Source organism: Mustela lutreola, chromosome 4, assembly GCF_030435805.1.
Source record: "Mustela lutreola isolate mMusLut2 chromosome 4, mMusLut2.pri, whole genome shotgun sequence".
Taxonomy (NCBI): Eukaryota; Metazoa; Chordata; class Mammalia; order Carnivora; family Mustelidae; genus Mustela; species Mustela lutreola.
Window position 1 is genome coordinate 129,331,492 of NC_081293.1, and position 25,633 is coordinate 129,357,124.

At 37.4% G+C, this 25,633-nt stretch overlaps 1 protein-coding gene across 5 annotated transcripts in view; it reads left to right on the forward strand.

Annotated features, from left to right (window-relative positions):
* The window catches only part of CDK14 (cyclin dependent kinase 14), a 732,611-nt gene that overhangs the window by 276,047 nt on the left and 430,931 nt on the right, over nt 1-25,633 (forward strand). For all 5 annotated transcript variants that reach the window (XM_059171073.1, XM_059171070.1, XM_059171071.1 and 2 more), the window contains 2 exons: nt 3,161-3,406; nt 16,513-16,607. In XM_059171073.1, the coding sequence (XP_059027056.1) occupies nt 3,176-3,406; nt 16,513-16,607 (326 nt within the window). In that variant the 5' untranslated portion in view covers nt 3,161-3,175. The remainder of the gene's footprint in view (nt 1-3,160; nt 3,407-16,512; nt 16,608-25,633) is intronic.

The window sequence follows — 25,633 nt, forward strand, 5'->3', positions numbered from 1 at the left end:
TGAACATTTTGTGTGTGTTAGAGCAAGAGTACTTGTGAATGGGAGTGAGGGGAGCGGGAGAGAGAGAATCTCAAGCAGGTTCCATCCCCAGCACAGAGCCCAAGGTGGGGCTTGATCTCACAGCCCTGAGATATGACCTGAGCCGAAATGAAGAATGAGACGCTTAACCAGCAGAGCAACCCAAGCGCCCCTAAAATGGTAACCTACACATTTTTGAATGTTAAGCCTTATTCCCCTTCCTGGGGTTAATTCTACTTTTTCATGATTTATTATCCTTTTTACATACTATTGGATTAAGTTTATTAGAAGTGTGCTAAAGATTTCTACATTTATATTCATGAGAGCAATCAGTCTATAGTTTTCTTACAGTATTTTTGTCTGGTTGTAGGTTTGGGGTGATGGTTTCATATAATAAGTTGGGAAGTATTCTTGCCTCATTAATTTTTTTTTTTTTTGAAGAATTTCTCTAGAATTGATGTTATTCCTTCTGTAAATGTATGGTTTACTTTGCCAGTAGTGTTGCCTAACTCTTGCTTTTTCTTTGTTGAAAGGTTTTTGGCTACAAATTTAATTTCTTGAATAGATGTAGATTTATTTAGTTTATCTGTTTCTTCTGGAGTGAGCTTTGGTAGTTTTTGTCCTTTAAGGAATGTGTTTCATCTGAGTTGCTGAATTGATTGGCATAAGGTTGTTCATAATTATATTTAGGTCTGTAGGATATCATGCCTCTCCAATTTTTGATATTGGCAGTATGTGTTTTTTTACATTTTGTCCTCATCAGTCTGGCTAGAGGTTTATTTATTTTTTTAAAGATCTCTGAAAACAAACCAACCACCTTTTGGTTTCATTGATTTTCTTTATTGCTTTCTGTTTTCTATTTTGTGTACTTACATCCTGGTATTTATTCATTATTTTCATTCTTCTAGTTATTTTGAGTTTTATTTGCTCTTCTTTTTCTGGTATTTTAAGGTGTAGTCACATTACTTGGAGACCTTTCTTCTTTCCTACTGTATGCATTTAGTATTCTCCAGTTGAAGTACTCCTTTAGCTACATTCTACCATTTTGATATTTTGTGTTATTTTCATTTAGTTCAAGATACTTTACAATTCTCCTATTGTATTATTTATTTTCTAGATACTTACTGTCATACTTAAATCTTTTAAATCCTTTCTGGCTCCTTTTTAATGTATTAATGGTTTAAAGCAATTTGATTTTGATGTACCTTCATGTTTTTTCTTTGTGTTTCTTGTACTTGGGGTTTGTTGACTTCTCAGGCCTATGTGTTTATACATTATTGTAATCGACTTGCCTCAGTGATGTGGGTGGTTTCATACCCACATCACATCTATTGCCTCTTACTATCATATCCTTAAGAAGAAAACATAAATCCTTAAAAATATTTAGTGCATCTTATCTACTTGTGATAAATTGTTAGTTTTTGATCATGGATAGAGAAATGTGCCTTAAAACTTACCAGGACTCCTTTAATAGTATTATGGTTTGCTAAAAAGTGTGATGATATCCTTCTTATTTGACTTAATTAAAATTCAACCTGTGCTTTGCAGTTGAGTCATACTTAGGACAGAACTGATGCTTAAGTTTTTTTTTTTTTTTAATTTTTAAAGATTTTACTTATTTATTTCAGAGAGAGAGAGAGAGATTGAGAGAGGAGGAGCAGGTGGGGCAGAGGGAGTGGGAGAAGCACACTTCCTGCTGAGCAGGAAGCTGATGCAGGACCCTGGGATCATCACCTGAGCCAAAGGTAGATGTTTAACTGACTGAGACACACAAGTGCCCCACGATTTAATTAAACCTTTTTTTGGTTTGTTTAAAAATTTTTAAGGAAGGGCATAATTTAATTATATCTACTTTCCTACTTCAGCAGTTTAAAACAATTTCATTGTCAGACATGTTTATTATACAATTCAAACAATGGAAGGCATATAAAAAATTAGTAATCTTACCCTTTACCAGTTCAATTCCACATGTCTGGAGGTATCTTATGTTAACAGTTTGGTGTGTTTTCTTCTATTCCTTTCACTGTACTCACACATACACATACAGATATTTAGGTCTGTTTCTGTCTCTGTGAGTCTGCATGTTTATCTGTATCTGTATGTGTTCATACACATACATACATGTATTCCTCATGTGGAATCATCCTGTATGTAACACTCAGATACTTTATATTTTTTATGGGATTTTCTTCTGTTTTTCTGCTTTAAAAAATAAAGATAGGGAAACTTCACAGCAAGAAAAAGAAAACTTTAAAAGCAATTTCAGAATTACCTTTCCTCTAGAGAGAATAGTAAAGTTATAGGTATAGATACCTAGCTTCACAGACAAGCTAGATGCCATAAAATTATTTAATAAGAACAACAAAGTCTAAAGAGTATAAGAAGAATGAAAGGCTTAGAACATAGACTAGGAAACAATGAGGGCAAAAGTCAGAGACTAAAGTAAAATGGGAGACTGGGGCAGGCAGGCAAGAGAATGAGGGAAGTTGGAAAGCAAATAGGGGTCTTGTGGATTTTGAAATGAGTGCTACTCAGTGTTTCTCTTTTACAGCATTATTTCTACGCATCCATTAGTTTTGGTATTAGAAAACATACTGTTTTCAATCTCTAACCATTACCTCTTTTATATGCTCAAGTTTTATATTCCAGTTTGGAGATGAACTTAGGATAGGATGGATTTACTTTTGAAATACATGGTGATCTCTTCCTCTAGCTGTGTTTGCTACTTCCATGATGACCTGTTAGTTAAAATGCCCATCTGATTTAGCTCAACTGATTTAAAAAAAAAAAAATTACTATTATTAAGGCAAGTTGTCCAACTTCCTAATGATTCAGAATCATTGCACTTGCAGGCAGGTGGTAAAAATTAGGAGAGGGGTCAAGAACCACATGAGGGGACTAGTAGTCTGAACCTTAAGCTTCCCATTTTATGGACAGCATTTTTAGTGTCTGCCCTAGAAGCAGAATAATTATGAGGAATTTTTCATACTGGGATTTAAGCTGGTATTGTTTTTAGAGTGTGAACTTTCTGGGTATTTCCTGAAATGGAAATCAGCATGCTTTCTAGAGTAATAAATCGAGTGTTTCATGATACTAAAGTTTCAGTGGGGAGTTTTGAATTTCTTTCTTTCTTTTTTCCTAGATATGTGTCACAAAGATGTCTACACGGAACTGCCCGGGAATGGACTCAGTGATCAAACCCTTGGACACAATTCCTGAGGATAAAAAAGTCAGGGTTCAGAGGACACAGAGCACTTTTGACCCATTTGAGAAACCAGCTAATCAAGTGAAGAGGGTGCATTCGGAGAACAATGCTTGCATCAACTTTAAGTCTTCCTCCACTGGCAAAGAGTCTCCCAAAGTTAGGCGGCACTCCAGCCCCAGCTCGGTGAGTGGGGTCTTCTTTGCCAGCCGGGAAGCTGAAGGAGTGTCCCTCTAACAGTCGTGGCGCTGTGCTGGAAGAGGACAAGGAGCTTTCTTGGTGCCTTATTATGTGCGCTCTCTCAGGGTGGTTCAGTGTTTTGGGGGGAAGAGAGAGCACAAATCTATATACAGACTCTTTATTCATAAGGACTCAGCAAGCAAATGAGAAATGATTCAACTAATTTTTGGAAAAATCATTTTTTTTTCCTAGTTGTTTCCAGTTAGAGGATTTCAAACCCTTGGAAGAGGATATTGAACTTTACTGTTTTTGTGGGCAATATAGTTTTGGGTTTGGCAAATTCATGAAGAATGTCATTTCAGAGTAAATGTTCAAGTGTATTCACTTGTCTTGTTCCAGTTTTGTTTTTTTGTTTTTTCAAAAATTTTATTTATTTATTTGACAGAGATCACAAGTAGGCAGAGAGGCAGGCAGAGAGCTCAATATGGGGCTCGATCCCAGAACCCTGAGATCATGACCTGAGCTGAAGGCAGAGGCTTTAACCCACTGAGCCATCCAGGTGCCCCCAGTGTAACTGTTTTAAAATTAAAATTAAAATTAAAATTTTAATTTTAAATTTTTAAAATTTAAATTTAACATTTAAGAGCTAGATGTTGAAATTGGTCTCCTTAAGGAGAAATCCCGTTCATTGTAATGAAATTTTCTTACTCATGTTAAATTAAGGCAAGACATGCCTTTTGACCTAAGAAGGTATAAAGTTCTGAGGTGAATTTTTTACCGTAAATTTTTGCTGAAACTTGTATTTCTAAAACCGGCTTGCATTTAGCCTTGTAAAAACCCTTATGATCTTTTAGAATTAAGTAATTTTCAGATTTAGCTTACACTTAAGAACCTTCTGAGTAGATGTTCTAAGAGTAGTAAGTAAGAAGTAAGAGGAGGATGCTAAGAGAATTTTGATTCTATCATCCTGCTAAGAAACATGCCATTCTACAGATATTAAATATTAAATTTGTTGAGGGCAAACAGAGCCAGAAATGTCAACTGCTAGAAGAGTATTGACGCTTCAATTCAATTAAACTGTATGACACTGCACAAATCTGGTCACATTTTGTGTTAATGAAGCCAAAATAAATATTATCAATGCAGCATTTGTGAGGAGCATTGGTTATCTGCTTTTTTCCAAACTGACCCCATAGTCTTGTCTGTGAGTGCAGGGTAGCATCTGTCTAGGTCACAGATGTATCACTAACTCCTGGGAGAACTTTTAGATTTAGTAGCATTTTAGGAGAAAGAAGTTGTTGGGAATGATTAAGCCTATGTTATGGAAAGAGAATTGTATATATTTTACTACATAGTTATCATAATATTATATATCAACCTAAAATGATATATAGAAATTGGCATTTTCAGATATTGCAGTGAGGCCTACTTGTACTAAAGAATTATTTACCTTTTATCTGAAATGTAAATGTAACTAGCTGTCCTGTGTTGTATCTCAATACTAGTTATGATCTGCTGGTGCATTTCTTCTTTTGTTGCTCAGATTCTTTCTACGTAGCCATTGGGAGCTCTTTTAGGTTGGCCCTTATGCCTTTTTAAGATGTCTTCGTCCCTTTGTTTTTTTGAACACGTCCTTACCTTCTGGTCCTACAAGACATTTTTGGCTTATATTGTGTTTTTCTCAACCCCAGATCTAAAACCAGCCATTTCTCCAAAGAATCTCAGTTCCTTTTCTTGGAAAGTGGTAGTTAGAAACAAGGATGTGGGTGCTGGCTGTGCTTGTTGCTACTGGGGGGTCACGTAGTTGTAAACGTCAGTGTGTGCATCATAATATAAATGATGACCATGGAGTTTCCGTATTTTTAATATTTAATAAGGAATTAGTTTTGGTTCTTATCAAGGAAAGTTGAATCTTGCCTGATGCTTTTTGTAGTTCCTCTAAAGTTCCATGTTATCTTTACTAAAGTAATGCTGAAACATAACTTAAAAGATGAAATAGACAAGTCTGGGAGGATGGCAGTGGCATAGGTTTTGAAACCCCTCTCATGGCTAGAACAACTAGGATAGTAAAAACAAAACCAGTAGGTAATATTGACAACAGCTACAGTTGGCAAGTATCTCCATGCACCTCAGAATAAAAGTGAGGGAGAACAGACTGTGTATAGTTTTCAGAACTGCATGGTATTAGGACGTGTGAGGATGGAAATCAGGGAAGGGGAAAGGACTACTCCTCTTTGAGACTGTTCTCAGAAATACTACCCCCCACCGTTGCCATCAGGTACATACTGGTAACTTGTTGGGACATTCTGAGGACAGTGACAGCAACTGGGAGGGACTTTGATGGCTTCTGTGAGTAGGTGAGTGCAAGGAGACCAGGGTGGTTTACTAATATTGGAGTAGTCTGCTGGCCTTTCTGTGGCTTCTCTAGAATGTCAAATTGAAGCACCGTTCCAGGACAAAGCCTGGCATTGAATAGAAAGTGCTCAAGCAGACTTCTGTGTAGGTCCCATTCAGTGGGGGTGCAAAGGAAAGGCATGGTCCAGAAAGAAATGTTGGAGCAAAACAGATGAGGGAGGATCTCAGTGTGTGCTAGATTGTCTTTATTTTTTTTAACTTCGTGAAACAGGTGAAAGAACTTTATTCCAGGAAGCTAGAAAAGCTATCTTGGCCACACCCCTGTCTTAAACTACTGAATAATTAATTTTACTTAAAATAACAATAGAAAAATTATTGGTTGGATCCTATACGAAACCATGAGAAAAAAAAGAGCAGAATAACATTATTCTGATGTTATGAATAACATCATTATTCCTAAATAATGAAAGCAAGTTAGAAGGAGGTGAAATTATCTTTACTTGCAGATTTTTGATGATGTATCTGGAAAATCCAAAAGAATCAATGAAAATACTCTAAACAGAGAGAAGTTAGTGAAATGGCAGGTTATATAAATTAGCATACAAAACCCAAGGGAAACCTTTATAAAAGCAAGAATGACTATTGAAAACTGATAAATAAAGCAAATGACTAAGCATTTATTTTCTGTGATTCCTACGTGAAATTTACCCTGTGATAACCTGGTTTTAATGGGGGGAGGGGACTGTGAATTTATCTTTTAAAAATAATCCCACTACTACATCAAGAAAGAATAATATATTTAGGAATCACAATTTGGTAATCCCTGGTGAAGTAATACATGTAGGTAATGATTGTTAGTATTTGTGGACATCACCAAGAGCAATAGCCAGGCATTATGATGTTCTGACAGAAGTTTACACAGAGCACCAACAAAATTAAACCTGAATCTGAGCAGGCCTCGAGATCTAACCACCGATTTACAGAGTACAGAGGAACACATCAAGAGAGGATTTTCTCTGTTGTGTTCCTATCCCCAAGTGTATTTATTTCCTCTGCTTTTTGACTTTTAATACATGGTGTTTGTAATCTTGTGATGCTGTAAATGCTGTTCTTAGCAAAGCCACATGACATACTATGATTGAATTTCTTTCCTTGAGGAACTTAAAGAAATTTTTTTCTTGAAGTATAGTAGACACACAGTGTTTCATTAGTTTTATATGTACAACATCTTTAGATTTAGCAACTTTATCCTTCTTTGCATAACTTTTAGATTTTCTTAGTTATAATTGTTTTCTCTTCATTTATTCCTAATTGATAATATGAATTATTATAATTTCAGTTACAAATTGAGGTCCCAGATTATTTAGTAAAACTATGAAACTTCTGAAACAAATCAAAATCGGGTAACCTATCAGTTTTTTCTCCCCTTGAGATTGTCCTTGAAGTTGTCAGTCCTTCTAATCCAGTCCGGACTACTTGATCTCCAACCTGCTATCCTGAGGCTTCCCTTCACCATCTTACTGAAAAGTTTCTTTTCTATCATTTGTATGTTAAATACCTAAGCTTTGGGTCATGTGTCTTTCTTGTTCTTGGTTTATGTCACTGAACATATGACCATGCCATCTTTCATACTTGGTAACTTGATTAATTATCTGGGTTTAGGATTCTAGTTTAGAAAATAAATTTTTTTCATAGCCTTTTGAAGACATTGCTTTGTTCTTTTCTAGGTCCCTGTATTGTTATTTTAAGCCCTAGACTATTCTGATTCCTAACTCATTCTCTGTGGAAACTTCTAGAACTTTGTTTTCATCCCTGATGTAGACCTTTTTCTTGGTACTCAGGGAATCTTTTTAATTTTGAAATTAATTTCTCTCAGTTTCAGAAAATGTTCTTTATTATTTATTTGTCAATTTTCTTTCTGGTTTTCTCTGCTTTCTAGACATTTAAAAAGTTTTTAATGCTTCAATTAAATTTTTAATTAATGCTAACATTTATTTCCAAAAGCACTTTTCTTCAAATGTTCTTTTGAAAATCAACCTGTTCTTTTTCAGTGAATAATATATTGTCTCCTATCTTAAACTTGAATATACTAAATATAGCTTGGGGGAATTTTGAAGAGTTGTTTTTGTTCGTTTGTTTGTTTATTCGTTTTTTACTATATTTCCTAAATGATCTCGAGTTTCCATTGAGTTCTTTATTTCTGTTTATTTTTTTGGTCTCTGCATTGTCTGATGAGATTTTTAATTTTGGTGAGTCTAGATCATGCCTTTGGAAAGAACTCTTGACTGAGTTCATATTATGAATAATGTGCAAAATAGTTGATAGGAAGTTCTTTGTGCCACTGGTGCTTGTCAAGTGGAGGCCTTAGAGTAGGGAATGTTGGAGAAGACCTAGTCATTTCATAGGAGAACTATCAGATTGTCAGTATAAATCCATCTTTTTCCTTGGCTGAGTTGATCCCCCAGAGCAAACTTACTAGTCGATTTTTTAGGATATGAAAGCCTAACTGCTGTTTTTCTGAGATGATCAAGAAGGGGTGCAGGGTCTCCCAGTCCTACACGAACTTTCTTGTGCTTTGTTCCCATTCAGTATGACTCTTCGTTGTGATTTCCACTGTACTTGGTGTCCCAGTTCTGACTTGTGTAGTTCATCCTCTTCAGAGAATAGCCTCTGCCAGGGTTCAGTGTAGGGCAGACACCTGACTGAGAAAGGCAAGTTCCCAGGGGAATGACCTGTTCTTTAAACCCACTCCAACTAAGCGCTTCGCTTTGGGCCCCTTGTTGAAGTTCAATTTCCAGTTCTTGAGTGTTTCTGGGATCTGATTTCTTGATTTATGCCTTTGGTCATTGTCCTTGCCAGCGGCCGCCCATCCATCTGTCTCCCATCTCCAATTTTTTTTTTTTTTTTAATCTTATCTGCATTCTTCTTACTTGTTCTGTTTGCTGTTGTGAGTTATGACTTTACTGTCAGTTTAGTACAGATTGGTGAGGGGGAGAGATAAATACATGTGTTAAAACCACCATGTTTAATTAGACATTTCCACTGTTTCTTACTGTTGATTTCCTTTAGATTCTCTTTCCTGAGTTTCTTACTGGGCTTACCCTTTCCTGTTCTACCCCAGGAAGTCTTTCTTATATATCAGACCACTTATATTACTTTGTGTGGAAGCTGCTTCGCTCTCTTTTCTTTGTAGGAGTTTTTGCCTCCATCCAATATGCCTTAGAAAAAAATGTCTTTGCTCTTTTCTCCTCAAGTTGGAAATGGTTTCTTTTCTCTTTTAGCATGGTGCTATAATACTCTGTTTTATTTTGAGTTCTTTTTACCTACTGCCTTTCTGCTCTCTCCCCCGTTGCAATGGAAGAGGGTATTTTGTGATACTCTCTTTTATGGAAAGACTCTTTTCCTTTGGATTCCTTATTGGGCAGAAAATGGAGGCAGTAACACTTCCTATGTAATACCACTCTATAGCCCATTCAATGGTGTATGGGTCTGATCATTTCATACCCACTGGCATGGGAACTTTAGGACAGATTTTGTTAAAAATTTTTAAAGGCTAATAGACACCAGAATAATCCCTTTACCCAAGGTCCAGCGAGATTAATGCCATATATTTATTTTACTGTTACTTCTTTGAAGTATTAGTTAAATTGAATAGGCTCTGAGAGCACTGTTGAGGAGGGAGAAAGTGAGCACAGGTGTGGCATTGCACTGAGTCCCTGTTTTAGTGAGGACAACAGGATAGCTGTTCTTTTTTCTTGGGATTACTGTGATGCGTGTATTATATGATACCACGTCTTCCCAACTGGGTATATATCTCTCCCCTGTTCACATACTGGTCATTGCTAGGAATCCTGACTCAAATCGAGAAACCCAGAATACCTTGACCTCAGAGACTATCACATTCATCTGTATACTTCTTGAATTTGTTTAGACGGTAGCACTTCAAAATTGTGATTTTATTTGAATTGGTGTATTTCAAGAGGTATTTGACAACTTTTATTTACTTCAGACATTTACTTCAGACATTACTTCCTGGGCTTCCTCCCTGGGTAGTGTTTGCTACTGTCACTGGCAGGGCACGCTTTCTTCCCCCTTTTCCTACCACCTCCTCCATCCCAGCTGTGGTCCTCAATAGCTAGAGCTATTGAAAGTGCTATGGGAGACTGCCTGTCTTACTTGCCCAATTTAGAAGGGATTTCATTGAGCTGTGCTATCATAAGCTAAGCTTAAAGAGAACATATTTTCAGAAATTCATATTTAAAGTCCTGTATACATTGTACCACAGAGTGCTCCAAATGTACCTCCTCCCATCTCCAGATAAATCTGTATCCATGATAGGCAGGCCCAGTCTGAAGAGGGAAAGAAGGAGCAGGCTTGAGAGTCCAACTTCCATTCTCAGGTGTTTATCATTGGGGTAGGGGGGAAGGAGTGTGTCTTATCTTGGTATTGCCTCCTTCTTGTGCTGGCTATAACATTTCCTAGATAGAACCAAGCCCCCTCCTCGGTTGTTATCACCTGTGGCACTTGGATCTCTCTCTCTGTGTAGCAGCTAGATCTATTTTGTAATCAAGTTATGTATCAACCGTGGATTACCTTAGTGTGACTGTGTAATCAGGTTAGACTACAGGATGATAGAGCCTCTTTCTGAGATCAAAGGCAGAAGGAAAATTAGCAAAGGAAGATTTCACTTGAAATTCTTGTTTAATTAGGTCACACAAATGCTTCCTACCTTACCCTTACATCCACTCTCAAAATTATAATATAATACAGTAGTGCATATTGTGGTTTTCTGCAATTCAGGGCATCCTCAGTAATTTAAGCAAGGGATCATATATGAAGGTTTAAATCTATTTTCCATGAATTCAGTATGAAACTGTGGCCATTCCTATAGCCTTGTCATGGGATCATTAGAATGAGCAAAGAGGTATACTCACGCAGTGTATAAAAATGCAGGTAAAAAATCCATCCCTGCTTTTAGGAGTGGGGTTTCAGTAGATGACAAATTTATTCATAACCTAATGCCTCTTCCATGAGGATTAGGTCTTCATGGGAAGATTCCACCAATGGAGTAGTGGTAAAGAAAATAGATCCTTGATTCTAATTAACTTCGTTTGACTTCTAGCTCTCCCTTTAGCTATAGGATGTTAGATGAGTTATTTACTTCTCCAGTCTTTAAAATTTTCATGTTCAAATGAGGATACTAATAGAACCAACCTGAGGGTGATGTTACGGGGATTAAATTTTGGTGCTGTTTTGAAGTGATTACTCAAAGCCAGGCACATAGCAAACACTTGATTATTAACTAGTTGCCATTGTTAATTGCACAAACAGTGAACTGGAGCTAGCAAAGGCCAAGAGCATCTCTTTCATGGCAGGGTGGCAGGCACCATTCAGCTGGAATATTATCTTCATTTTTTCAGTATCTGTGCCAGTGTTCCCCTCCATTGGTCCATACAATTGATGGTTCTCTGTACCTTTATTCTAGTTTTAAAAAAATGTATTTACGTTATCTCATTAAATTCCACATCTTTGTGCAGGTAGTGTTGGTTAGTGATTGCTGATTAGCCCTCAGTATTTCCAGTTGTCTGAAGTGCTATCTTAAGCTTGCACTCTAGTAGGGAAGTGATAAGCAGAGAATAAATAGTTGCCCCATGAAGCTGTTTGCAGTCCACCCATACTCCTGACAGCAAAGAGGCAAAGATAATATTTAGGGTTGAGTACATACGGGTTTGATCTAGCATCTGTTTAAATGTGATGATTTAATAAAGTTGCAAGAAAAAAATTGGCAAACCAAGGGCCTGAACTTTAATTATCAAACAAAATAGGACCTCTCCTTCTGAATTATTCTTACTTTCACTCATTTGATGGGCAGTACTTTATTATTGGCCTCTTTAATGACTTTGCAGGTGGATTCCTTATTTGTATGTGTAGTAATTACAGATCAGAAAATTTCTGGTCATTTAAAATAGGGAACTGACTTTACAAGACTCTAACTCCTAAAGCTCAGACTATCTTAAAGTTATGTCCTATTCCATAGGCCCATTCTTTTGTAGATAAAATTTTTTAGAGAGAGACGTTATATGTGTATGGAGCTGTGAAGCTAGCATGATTGATCTGTAGATGACAGTGTATTCCTGCAATGTATACATATTGGTTTCACAGGAAGAATAACATTGATTGCCTTAGTGTCAGATGTGGCAAAGTATTAATTTTCTGCCATCGTGTATTAATAGGGTGTATATAGATCATGGTAGTTAATGCATCCAAATACACTTAATTAGATAAATAGAATACTTTGTGCTATTTGCATCTTCTTTTACTTGAATTTCTTGTGCATAAATGGGGTGTGTTTTTTTAAAAAGCATATTCTCATTGTTTTTCTGATTTTCTCAGTTCTATTTCTTCACGTAGAACAGATAGTGTGGTCTGTATCTTCAAACGATTACATCAACTCAAATATATAAGGCAGTTTATAAAGAGTGAAATATTTTAGAAAATTATTTATGCCTTTTCAGGAAAAGAAAATATTGGCTTCCTGTTCTTTTACTAGTGTTGTGTGACTGTGTCTTGTACTTGCTATAAATACGCATTAGCAGTTTATCTTCTAATAGGAGTAAAGAGGTAATTTTCTGCTGCTGCTTCTTTCTTGAACTTAGATTAGATTTATTCTTAAAGGAGCACAAAAGCAAACACAGACTTCTCATTCTAATTTTAAATAATTTAGAGTGGAACTGTGAACACAATATTTTCCCCATTGAAGATCATTTTATACTGAAGTTTAATATAGGTTTTAAAATTTCTATTTAAAACTTGGGCTCAGGAGGGTGATGGTAAAGTGTGACATTCGCAAGCTGTTTCCCGGTGATGAAAAATGCATGAGAACATAACCCACACAGGACTAGTCAGGCGATTTTGAATGTAATTTTCCATTAAGTTTTACTTGATTCAACTCAACACATGGTTTGTACCTTACAAGTCTCATGAAGAAGAGAATACGTGGTCCACTGTCTTTATTAATCTCTTCTTAGTATGTCTAATTCATATTACTTTCAGCCTTTCTTCTCTTCTAGTATGTGCTTATGTATTTATATTTTCTTGTGTGTATTGATTTGGCTGTCTCCCTGGGTCTTAAAATGTCGTGGCTTCTGTGCCACCTATTTATTTATGAATTTTCAATTTTCATTTTCTTTTTCACTCACACAGCTAAACTATTTAAGTTTTCCTTTTGTTCTTAATTGCAAATTTCATTGCATTGTGTTCAGGAAAAGTAACAAGATTTTTCTGCAATTTTGGATTTTTTTTTGTGGATGTTAAATTAATGTGCTTGAAAAGAATATGTATTAATATGTGTATTAGATTAAAATGGTAATTCTCATATTCAGGTTCATAAATCCCTTACTTATTACTTGTCTGCCTGCTTTGTTGATGTCTGAGTGATGTATGTTTGTTTCCCATTATCACCATGAATTTGACAATTTCTTATCTTACTGCTACCAGCAGTTATTTCGTACACTTCAAAACTATGCTAATTGATTCATACTAGTTTGTGAGTATTAAATTTCTTTGTGGCTATTGATGTTCATTTTTATGATATTACTAATTTAATCTATTTGTTTATGAATTTTATCTTGTCCATCAGTATGCATTGCGATACTGCATTATTTTATAAAATTACTTTTTTGCTGTATTTTCAGATTTACTCTTTTTAATTTTACCTCTTCTTAATAGCGTATTGCTAGACTTTCTTTGTTTTTTCAATCAGAAATTTTTATTAGTAAAGGAAATTTGCTTATTTATTTTTATTATAATCAATACAGTTGATGCTATGTTTTACACAATCAATATGGTTAAACTTAAGCTCTTATTTTATGAACTTTTACTTAACGCATTTTCTTCTTGAGCACCCCCTTCCTCTGACCTTTCACTTTTTGTTTCATCCCTCTCCTCATGACATGGTGTCCTTCTGTTCCTTTTTCCCTAATTTGTCTGGGATTTGTGTATCCAATTCATATTATTTGTGACGACCTTTGAAGAGTTAAGAAACATAGGAAAACATATGCATTTGGAGTTACTCAGCTTCTGCAGTCTGTCCTGATCAGTGGAAGACATTCAGCCTGCCGTTGCTTCTTTTTTCCTAGTGTTCCTTGCCTTTTTTGCACTTCGCCTATCACTCCAACTACATCTCATATCAAGAGAATACAGAATTTTATATCCAGATTTTTTTTCTGTAGATGGCAACATTGCAGCTTTTCCATCCCACCGACAGGACTATTTTGAGTATAGTTTTAGTGATTCAGAATCATTTCCACTATTTATTTTGAAAATGTTGCCTGTCTTTTTGCAGTCATTGTTGTCTGTGAGAATATTATGCCGATTGGATATTTTTTCTATTTAGATGCAACCTCTCCTTAGAGTTCTCTAGGAGAATTCTCTTCAAACATTGAGCTTATCACTTTTTAATGAATGTCTATTCTTTTATTCACTGCCCATTGAATATTTTATTTCATTGATTAAATATTTAATCTCTAGATTTCTAAGTGTTTCTTCCTAAATGATACAGTGTCTCTGAACATATCGGGTGTTTGTATTCAGAGTTATTCTTTGCAATGTCAACTCTCTTACCCAGGTTTTGGTTCACCTGCCCATTAAGTAGTGTGCCTTTTTTCCCAGGTATTGATTTTCCTGGAACGATTGGTGATTTTTTATTATATACTCATTTTTGTATTTCAGAATTGCTGTCAGCTTATTTGGTTTTCTGTAAATCATCTGTAGTGATTGTGTGAGAGAGCAGAGATTACAGCTTGGGAGTGGGGGATACTCATCCTTTTTCTAGGCAGTGGCTATTTCCATCCGTGCTCTGCCCCTCTCTCCTGAATACTCATCCTCTCAGTTGTCTCTCCTCTGTACAGATGTCCCTGTCCTTTGCTTGGGACACCCTGTGCTCAGCTGTGCTGATTAATTTCACATTTACCTGGAGACTCCTGCTTCTTTTCTTTGTGTTGCTCTTCTTCTCCAGGTTGGGGCATTAGGTCACCCCAGTCTTTTCTCTGAAGTTTTGATTCCTGTTTACTGTCTGTCTTTCAGAATTTTTCAAAATTTCTGATCAAGTATTGGCACGTTTTCTTGTTTCCCATTCCTGCTTCTGGTTTATTGTTTTTGAAAACTATCTTCTCAGTCACTGCGGCATTTTGGGTGGGAAGGAGGTAAGAAGCATGTGTTCCACTTGCCACATGGTGTCTTTATAAATGATGGGAGTCAGATCCATTCCCAGGATGTTATGTTTTTTTGTAAGTGGTATAAGAGCACATGCTCAAGGATAGTGTGCTATAAACTTTCTGCAAGAGGTTCTTTTCCTGAGCTTCTAAAATTCATTAATTATGCAGTAATACAATCACCAGCAACTTTTTTTAATCAATTATTTATGTATTTATAACTGAGATTGGATGATCCTTTAAAATGCTTTTAATTTCTCATGTAATTATCATTTTCTGATATGTTTTGATATTACCTTTTTATAGCGACATGAAAATAATAGATAACTTGCCCCATGGAGCATAGCACTCCCCATTTCTTGCTATCTGGTCAAAGTTGAGTTAGGAGCTGGGGACAGCAAGAGGGATGGGACTACTCACTTTTAGCACTTTTATTGTCTTGATGGGGTGTACCATGTCTTCGGGAACAGTTATTTTGCTGCAGCTAAACCTTCAAGGGTGGTTTATAATACATAAGACAGTTCCTTTTGTGTTAATGAGTAATATCTGAGTGATACATTGTTGATTATTTGTTTGCATTATTGTGAAGAGGTGTTGGAGCAGTACCTTTATCTGGCTGAATATCACATGGTCATGATTTATAACAGGGGTCAGAGAGTAAACATTTTCGTTTTTGTTGGCTGTGTCATCTCTGCTGCAGTTGTGACTCTGTTGTAGCTTTCAAGTCATAAGGCAATATAGAAATGAACATGCATGACTATGTTCTGATCAACTTCATGGACACTAAAATTTGATTTTCATATATAATCTTTTCATGCTAGAGATTTTATTCTTCTTTTGACTGCCCCCTTTAAAAAATAGAAACTATTCTAAGTTTGTGGGATGAATAGGTAGTAGTTTGGTGCTGCTGACCCCTAATTTAGAAGATTATATAATAACATGGAAAATACTCATTATATATTGAGTTGCGGGGAGGAGAAGCAGGTTAAAATCAGTATGTTTAGTGTAATCCCATTTATGTAAAAAAGCAGCCATCAGCTTATAGATAGCACTGGAAGAAGAGATACCAAAATATTAATGGTGGTTCTTTCTTGGTGGACAGATAGATCATGGGTAAATGTAAACTTTTCTACATAGTATTTATTTGCATTTTCTGTTTTGTATCCTGAATAGTTATTATGTTGTTTTTTAGAAAAAATTATTCTTATATCAGAAAAAAGTTATGGGGCACTTGGGTGGCTCAGTGGCGTAAGCTTCTGCCTTTGGCTCAGGTCATGATCTCAGGTTCCTGAGGTTCCTGGGATTGAGCCCTGCATTGGGCTCTGCTCGGCGGGGAGCCTGCTTCCCCTCTCTCTCTGCCTGCCTCTCTGCCTACTTGTGAACTCTCTCTTTCTGTCAAATAAATAAATAAAATCTTAAAAAAAAAAAAAAAAGAAAAGTTATTTTAAAAAGTGACAGAATCTATACATTTTTAGCAAAATTGGCCTATTTATTGTTGATTAGTTTGATACAATCTGTTTTGTTTACCCTCTGCTCCATTTTTAGCCAACAAGTCCCAAATTTGGAAAAGCTGACTCATATGAAAAACTGGAAAAGCTAGGGGAAGGATCTTATGCTACAGTATACAAAGGGAAAAGCAAGTAAGTTCATTTGGTTTTTAATATTTCACATTGAAAATGTACCTGCTCTTTTAATACTGGTTATTAGCAATTAACAATATTTATTTAAATAATTCTCCTTTAATATACAGTAGATTTTTCCTTCTCAGTTTATGTTGTTGTTGTTTTAAGAAGTGTAAAAATTAGCAGAATTGGTTTTGCCTGCTAGCAAACAATTTTGCAGACTTGTCCAATTTATCTTTTCTGTCCTCCCCCCGCCCTTCTCCCCCAACACTGAGGCTAGAACCCTCAAATGAGAATTCGTTTCCAGGTGAATGATATGATTAATTTCTTCTGGAGGTTTAGTGCTTGCTTAAGAATAAGAGTACTGATTTGACAAAGTCAAATATATTGGCCATTCTTGTGTTTTTTTTTTTTTTTAAATTGAGCTTTTACTCTATATGAAGAAATCACTAAATTTAAAAAAAAAAAAAAAGCAGACTTTTTCTTTTTTCTTATCCGAGTATTCTGACATTATATGACATGTATTTTCACATGGAGAAACAACCTTTCCTCCTGCTGTCATCTCCACCACCCCCGCCCCATACTATCCTGCGGTCGGGCACAGGTTTGGATTCTTGAAAAGCTTACCTCTGTGTTTCTGATCGGCCTCCTCCCTCTCTCTTATTGATTAAAGAATGCGGAGTTACTGTATTCGGTGGCATGCAAAAATATAATGCTGTTTCTCAAATAACTGTAGGAGATAGAAACCTTGCCTTACCATAATAGCATTACCAAATAATGTTGAAAATCAATTTTCTGAACCATCCCTGTTTTTGTCTCTCTTTTATGTCATTATGGAAGATAGGAAATTCTAGCCTAATTAATTACATAGAAACATGTAGTGCAAAATTCTCTGAAGGAACATTCTAAACACATAATTGGAAATTTTGACCATTTAGGTAATCTTTGGCTTTTCTGGAATATAGTCTTATAGCTTACTTATTTTTTTATGAAGATTCAGAAATATTTCTGACAAAGGAAGATATGTAAGTAAGGATTCAGGAATAATATAAGTAACAAATAGTAATACTAATTTTGAGGTTTTGAATATTTACCAAAAAAGTCTTTAAAAAAATTTTGAATGCGGGGCTCCTGGGTGGCTCAGTGGGTTAAGCCTCTGCCTTCAGCTCAGGTCATGATCCCAGGGTCCTGGGATGGAGCCCCGCATTGGGTTCTCTGCTTGGCAGGGAGCCTGCTTTCCCCACTATCTCTGCCTGTCAAATAAATAAAAATAAAATCTTAAAAAAAAATTTGAATGCAAAAGCAACATGATGGGGAATAAAAAAAGGGCTGTTAATGACTTAACTCAAGGGTCTGAGCATTATAGAATATTGCTGAGCAAATTTTAATAGAGGTTGTGTGTGAAACTTTATATACTTTCCTGAAGAAAAAAAGTTACTTCTTTAGTATATAAAAATTACTTGTGCAATTAATGTTTATAACATAAGGATCACTACACTGGATTAATCAATTATTTTGTATTATGTATGGTATATCTGTTGTCTCACCACTTCTCATGTTGCTCTGTAAAGATAGTTCCTATAATTATCACCTCCATTTCACTAGGAATCCTGGTGCTTGGAGTTTTTGCCACTTGTCCAAGTCCACACGGTTGGTGGCAAAGCTTGTTTTTGGCTCACGTCTCTCTGGTTTGCAGCCATTCTTTTCCTAACCATTATACAATACTGCTTGCACAGTATAAGGCCTTCCTTGGAAAGCCTTGGTCCTTGTTGAATATTCCAGATGGTTCGCACATATGCTCTGGCTTGTTGCAATCATGAATCAAACAGAAGCAAACATTATTTCATTATAAGGAAACACAACAATGACTTTGAAGTGCCTTCCCAAAAAAGATGGTCTCAGCTGATATCCAAATGTAAGTTAATAACTCTATTAAATGTTGAACTTTGTGATTTATGTCAAAATCTTGGAGATAGTTGAAAAATCCTCCATTTATTACGCTCGAACAAAAGGCTGTCTTTTAAGTAGCTGCAATCTTTGAGAAGGATGGTTCTGCACAGTTAATACTCTTCACTCCAGCAGGCCTGAATGTATCTTGTCAGCATTTCTCAAGCAGCTTCAAGCCCGCTGGTCACATGTAGCATTTAATTTCCTCCGGCTGGAGATGAAAGTCACTGACCACTCACCTGCTTTAAGAGAGGACAGGTTGCCTGTGCTTGCTTGCTTTAGGGTGGCAAGGTCAGGCCAGAGCCCAGCAGTTACGTGCCATCTTGTGACGCTGGAGAGCTGAGTTGGTTTGATGTGTCCCCTGAAGTGCTGTAATTTAAGTAGCCAGTCGAAATGCTGTGCCTCCCCCATTCTAGGACTCCTCACCCCCCTCCCATACATGTCGGCACTCTGGCTCCATCTTTAAACGTTATCTTTAGCATCGTCTCCAAGGGCAGCTATCATTATCTTTTAATAGAGGTGCCTGGTATTTGCAGAGATCTCACTGATTTCTAGTTTGTGAGTGCTTTATAACTACACCTTGAATCACATTGGTCAAGTTGGGATTTTGCCACAACCTCGCTGTGTTAGTTCGCTAGGGCTGCGGAAACCAAAGACCGAAGACTGGGTGGTTTAAACAATAGAAATTTATCTTCTCGCAGTTCTGGAAGCTGGAAGTCTTAAGAGCGAGGTCTTGGCAGGGTTCCGTCCTTCTGATGGTTGGTTCTGTAGGGGAGAGAATCTGTTCCCTGCTTCTCTCCCAGCTTCTGCGGTGAGCTGGCAGTCTCCGGCATTGCTGGCTTGTAGACGCAGCACCTCAGTCTCCACCTTCCTCTTCACTGTTTTCTCCTGTGTGTATCTGTATCCAAATGTCCCCTTTTCAGAAGGACTCTAGTCATACTGGATCAGGGCCCACCTGCATGACTTCATTTTAACTCAGTTATCTCTGCTAAAGGCCCTATTTCCCAAGAACCTGTGTCATATTCCGAGGTTTTAGAGATGAAAACTTCAGTTTATCTTTTTTGGAAGGTATAATTCAATCTCTAACACTTACACATTTCAGACCTCAGTAATTGGGCACTGCATTCATGACAGTGTTCTTCTTTTACTATTTATGGTATATCTTGAGTCATCTTTTATTTCATGGTTCTTTAAATAATACAAGCAAGGCAGATCCCTCCCTCCCTCAGTGTTTGCGTACTTGTTAATTCAGGTGTAATTGCTGGTAGCTACAGTTTAGAAACTTCAGAAGGACTAGAGAGACTTTTTATTGCCTTGAATTCCCTTGAATATTTTATTTATGCAGGGACACATAGATTGGGAAGAAGTTGACTGAGATCTTATACTGTGTAGCCGCCTTGGTAAAGAGCTTGGTTCTAGGGGCACCTGGATGGCTCAGGCCATGGTCCCGGGGCCCTGGTATCAAGTCTGGGCATCAGGCTCCCTGCTTAGTAGGGCATCTGCTTCTCCTTCTCCCTCTGCCTATCCCCCTGCTTGTGTGCTCACTCTTTCTCTTCCCAATAAATAAATAAAATCTTAAAAAAAAAAAAAAAGGAGCTTGGTTCTAAAGAGTATGGTTGGTGCTGCAAACATGTCAACATACAGAACTCAGCTTTTTAGTTTTTTAAATAAAAGCTTTGGATTTCCCACATTTTCATATTTGAGTAGAATTTTTTTTTTTAAAAACCAGTGTTTTCCAGCATCCTTTGTGCTTACTTTGTGTGTGTGTTTGGGGGAATGGAGGCAGTTTATCATCACCCTGACTGTGAATCTCTACCCTAGCTTGGTTTCCTGATTATGTTCTCTCTTTTAAATCTCTGTAGCATTTAATATAAGATTTTAAAAAGTTATGCATTGTATAATACTTTGCATTGAAAAATAGATAGCATTTACGAATGTCTTTAATTTAGTACTTCAGAATCATCATTTTACCTTTCAGGGATTTTCCCAGGGACTTTTATACATTAAGAGACTTTTTTTTGAGCTTATTCAACTAATGATGAATGTTTATTGTGTTGTTTTGATGCCCCTTTTATACTGTAGGTGAAGAAGAGATGAATCACATGCAGATTCTGACCTCAAGAGACTTCACAGTCTTGGAGGGAGATGGTCCATACCTAAATAACTTAAAATAAATTAGAATGTTGTGATATGAGCTAGAATCCAGTAAAAAAGGGCCAGGTAAAATGATGTGGGGTTTTCAAAGGGAAAGAGAGGATGATGTTGACTAAAGTATTTTAAATATGTTCTCTCCAGGGGTGACTGATCAAATTCACAACCTCATGTGCTTTTATTTTTTTAATTTTTAAAAATTTTTTTATTTTAATTCCAGTTAGTTAACATACAGTGGTGTTTTCATTTCCGGTGTACAGTATAGTCGTTCTGCACTTCCACACATCACGCAGTGCTCATTATGACAAGTGCCCTCCTGTGTCCCCATCACCTGTTTCACCAGTCCACTCCCCACCTCCTGTCTGGTCACCATCAGTTCTCTAAGTTAAGAGTGTGTTTCTTGATTTCTCTAACTCTATCTCTCTTGCTTACTTTTTCCTCTTTGCTCATTTGTTTTGTAAATTCCACATATGAGTGAAATCATTTGGTATTTGTCTTTCTCTGATTGACTTATTTTGCATAAAAAAAGAATGTAATCTTGCCATTTACCAGGATGCAGAGCTAGGAAATATAACACTAAGCTTCAGGACTTTTATTTTTTTATTTTTTTATTTTTTTAAATTTTTTAATTTTTTTTTTTAATTTTTTATAAACATATATTTTTATCCCCAGGGGTACAGGTCTGTGAATCACCAGGTTTACACACTTCACAGCACTCACCAAATCACATGCCCTCCCCAATGTCCATAATCCCAACCCCTTCTCCCAAACCCCCTCCCCCCGGCAACCCTCAGTTTGTTTTGTGAGATTAAGAGTCACTTATGGTTTGTCTCCCTCCCAATCCCATCTTGTTTCATTTATTCTTCTTCTACCCACTTAAGCCTCCATGTTGTATCACCACTTCCTCATATCAGGGAGATCATATGATAGTTGTCTTTCTCTGCTTGACTTATTTCGCTAAGCATGATACGCTCTAGTTCCATCCACGTTGTTGCAAATGGCAAGATTTCATTTCTTTTGATGGCTGCATAGTATTCCATTGTGTATATATACCACATCTTCTTGATCCATTCATCTGTTGATGGACATCTAGGTTCTTTCCATAGTTTGGCTATTGTGGACATTGCAGCTATAAACATTCGGGTGCACGTGCCCCTTTGGATCACTACATTTGTATCTTTAGGGTAAATACCCAATAGTGCAATTGCTGGGTCATAGGGCAGTTCTATTTTCAACATTTTGAGGAACCTCCATGCTGTTTTCCAGAGTGGCTGCACCAGCTTGCATTCCCACCAACAGTGTAGGAGGGTTCCCCTTTCTCCGCATCCTCGCCAGCATCTGTCATTTCCTGACTTGTTGATTTTAGCCATTCTGACTGGTGTGAGGTGATATCTCATTGTGGTTTTGATTTGTATTTCCCTGATGCCGAGTGATATGGAGCACTTTTTCATGTGTCTGTTCGCCATCTGGATGTCTTCTTTGCAGAAATGTCTGTTCATGTCCTCTGCCCATTTCTTGATTGGATTATTTGTTCTTTGGGTGTTGAGTTTGCTAAGTTCTTTATAGATTCTGGACACTAGTCCTTTATCTGATATGTCGTTTGCAAATATCTTCTCCCATTCTGTCAGTTGTCTTTTGATTTTGTTAACTGTTTCCTTTGCTGTGCAAAAGCTTTTGATCTTGATGAAATCCCAGTAGTTCATTTTTTCCCTTGCTTCCCTTGCCTTTTGCGTTGTTCCTAGGAAGATGTTGCTGCGGCAGAGGTCGAAGAGGTTGCTGCCCGTGTTCTCCTCAAGGATTTTGATGGATTCCTTTCGTACATTGAGGTCCTTCATCCATTTTGAGTCTATTTTTGTGTGTGGTGTAAGGAAATGGTCCAATTTCATTTTTCTGCATGTGGCTGTCCAATTTTCCCAGCACCATTTATTGAAAAGGCTGTCTTTTTTCCATTGGACATTCTTTCCTGCTAAGCTTCAGGACTTTTAAATCAAGCCTCCCTCATCACTGTGTGTATTCACAGAAATTCTTGGGACAGTTGTCTTTTAGGCTATGGTCCCCAAACAGATATATTTTCACCCTCTGTTATCAGACTCTCCACTAAACTTGTTAAAGACTGGGAGCCTTAAGTGAAAAGCAAACTGATTCATTTGGATTATTGTGCAGATTTTGATTAAGTGAAAAGTACTACATCTAAGTGTTAAAGTGGAATTGGTTTTAAGCAATGTTGTTTGGCAGGGTGGGTGGGTTCTTTGTGTGTGAGCACCCATGAGGGCCTGGCTGTCCTAGATAAGACCACAGCCAGCCTCCTCAGACTGGAGATGTGGTGGGACCGCGTGCGGCTCAGTGTACTGGATCTACAGGCCGAGTACACCCAGGTCTCACCTAGATGTCTGAAGTCTCCCCACCCCCAACCCGTTGTGCACCCTGCCATGAGTGCTGAGAAGTTATGAATCTTTCCTCTTGGCTGGAACAGAATCCTCTTCTTTCCGTCCTACTTACCTAGGGGGGCCGTGAGGCTGCAGAGGCTTGCTTTTGATCATTTACACTTTGTGTCATTTAGAGAAGGAAAAACCTGCCCTTTTTCCATCTCTGGAATTAGAGTATTCGACTTATTTAGACTAAGTCATCCCACAGATGGTCCTGATTTCTGGTCCTTTTTTTCTGCTTATCTTCAGTTTCTGTTGAGGAGACGGTGCCAAAGGGTTACTCCTGCGGGAGCCTGCTCAACAGAGAAGCCTGCCCAAGCTGGTTTGTGCCAGCCATAAATTGTTATCTCAGAGGTCAATAAGAACAATGGACAAATTTGCTCACTTTATGTAACATGAGATTTATGTGATTGAAAGTGCCAATCTTCTTTTAGCATTTCATTCTGCCAATTTGTGCTGAATAATTGAGCTTGAATTAAACGACCTCATAAATTGAGAGACTATGCCAAACCCAGACTGAACTCTACTAAACACATTTCAAAGAGCTCTTCAAAGCCCCAGGAGAAATAGGGGGAAGAAATGCTGTTAATTAAAACAAGCAGCAGCGAGGAGAAAGGCTGTGGCAGTTAACCACCTTTTCAGAATATGGGAGATTAAAGAGGTGCCTCTTACTGCTTGCCCTGAAGGTCGACTCCATTGAAACACTATCAGGAGGAGTTTGAGGAATTCTAAAAATCAGAAATGCCCACATGGAAAATGCTGGACTCTTGGTTCACTGAAGTTTCGATCTTAAGTGTTGACACCTGGACTGTCATGCCACTCTCCAGCGCCCTGAGAGGTTGCCTGCCACAAAAGAGGCAAATCTGATTACGTTTTATGAGCTCCGCTGCAGGAGGCTCCTGAGGCCCAGTCTCTGTTTCTCATTAGGTCTGCTCTGGTTTTCTTTTAGACTTTGGGTCCACAGGCCAAAGCTTATTATCACCACCCACATTAAAGATCAAGCCTGTATCCGTGCTATTAATCACAGGGTATGAAAGTGGCATCGTAGTATGATAATGTTATCAGTGTTAGCTTTGTAATTTCATGCACAAAATACAGCATTACAGTGTCCAACAAGAGAAATTGGATTAGAAAGAAAAAAGCTAATGGAATAAATGAGTTTCCGCCTTTTAATTTTCAGACGGGTGTTCCTTCTGTCTAGGTGAAAGTTGAAAAAGCAGAATTCTTATCCTTACCTAGGCCAAGGAGGATAATGGCCCACCCACCAAATCTGCTAATTAAAAAAACCCAAAAGTCTATTCAGATTGCAGAATCAGCCCTGACTTCCTTTAGGGGAAGAATGCAAGGCATTGGAGTCTGGTTCATCCGTACAGCTGGTTTCATTTAGCTTGCAGCAGATAAACAAACAATGCCTAATCTTTTTGACAAAAGCGACAATGAGGATATTGTTTAGGCAAGAAGCATGACTTCAATTATTAGACTAAACTGTACAGAAATAACTCTCCGATTAGACAGTGTTTAAATGTATCGGCCTCTGTTCGCCCTTTTTATTACCAGAGTCCTTTGATCATTGGATTAGGACACCCTCAAAAGAATCTGTGATATTTGCTGTCTTCAGAATTGTGGTCATATATCAGATATGCCCAGCTGGTGAAAATGGAGGCATTTTTTTGGTTAGTGGAGGAATTTTTTGGAAGAGTTAGGGTAGAATTTCCAATTACCATAATGTCAGGTCTTCTTGATTCTCTCTCCCGTGGTTCACTTTAAGTGGTTTTTGAGGAGGACAAGGTGAAGGATATTATGATAAGATTGGTTTCAGTTTAAAGCATACCCGCATTCCTGAGTTGCTTCATTATCATTGTGATTCTTTTAGTTCCAACCAGGATGCTAGGGAAGTAGCATCTTTCTGTTCTAAACCGGTGGTTCTCAACTGGTTCTTTGACCTTGCTTCTCAGGAGACGTTTGATGATATCTGGAAGTATTTTTTGTTTTTCACAACCTAGGGAGAGTGGTGGTGGTCTTACTGGCATCTAGAGGCCAGAGAAGCTGTGAAACATCCTACAAATGATAGGACAGTCTCTCATACCAAAGAATTATTTGGCTCAAAATGTCAAAAGTGCCAAGGTCGGGAAGCCCTGATCTAAACAAGGAATGAATAGAGGCAGTTCACATTTTCTTTTTTAAAGATTTTATTTATTTATTTTTGTGTAGAGAGAGAGAGCAGACGAGTGCACATGTATGAGCCAGGGGGAATGGCAGAGGGAGAAGCAGACTCCCCACTGGAGCATGGAGCCTGATGCGGGGCTCAATCCCAGGACCCTGAGATCATGACCTGAGTTGAAGGCAGATGCTTAATTAACAGAGCCACCCAGGCGTTCCTGGGCAGTTGCCATTTTTCCTTCCTTCCTTCCTCCCTTCTTTCCTTCCTCTCTCTTGCTCTTTTTCTTTTTCTCTTTCTCTTTCTCTTTCGTTTGTCATGTCTGGTTAAAAGAGCTCCTTCCTTTAGAGATATTTGCCAAG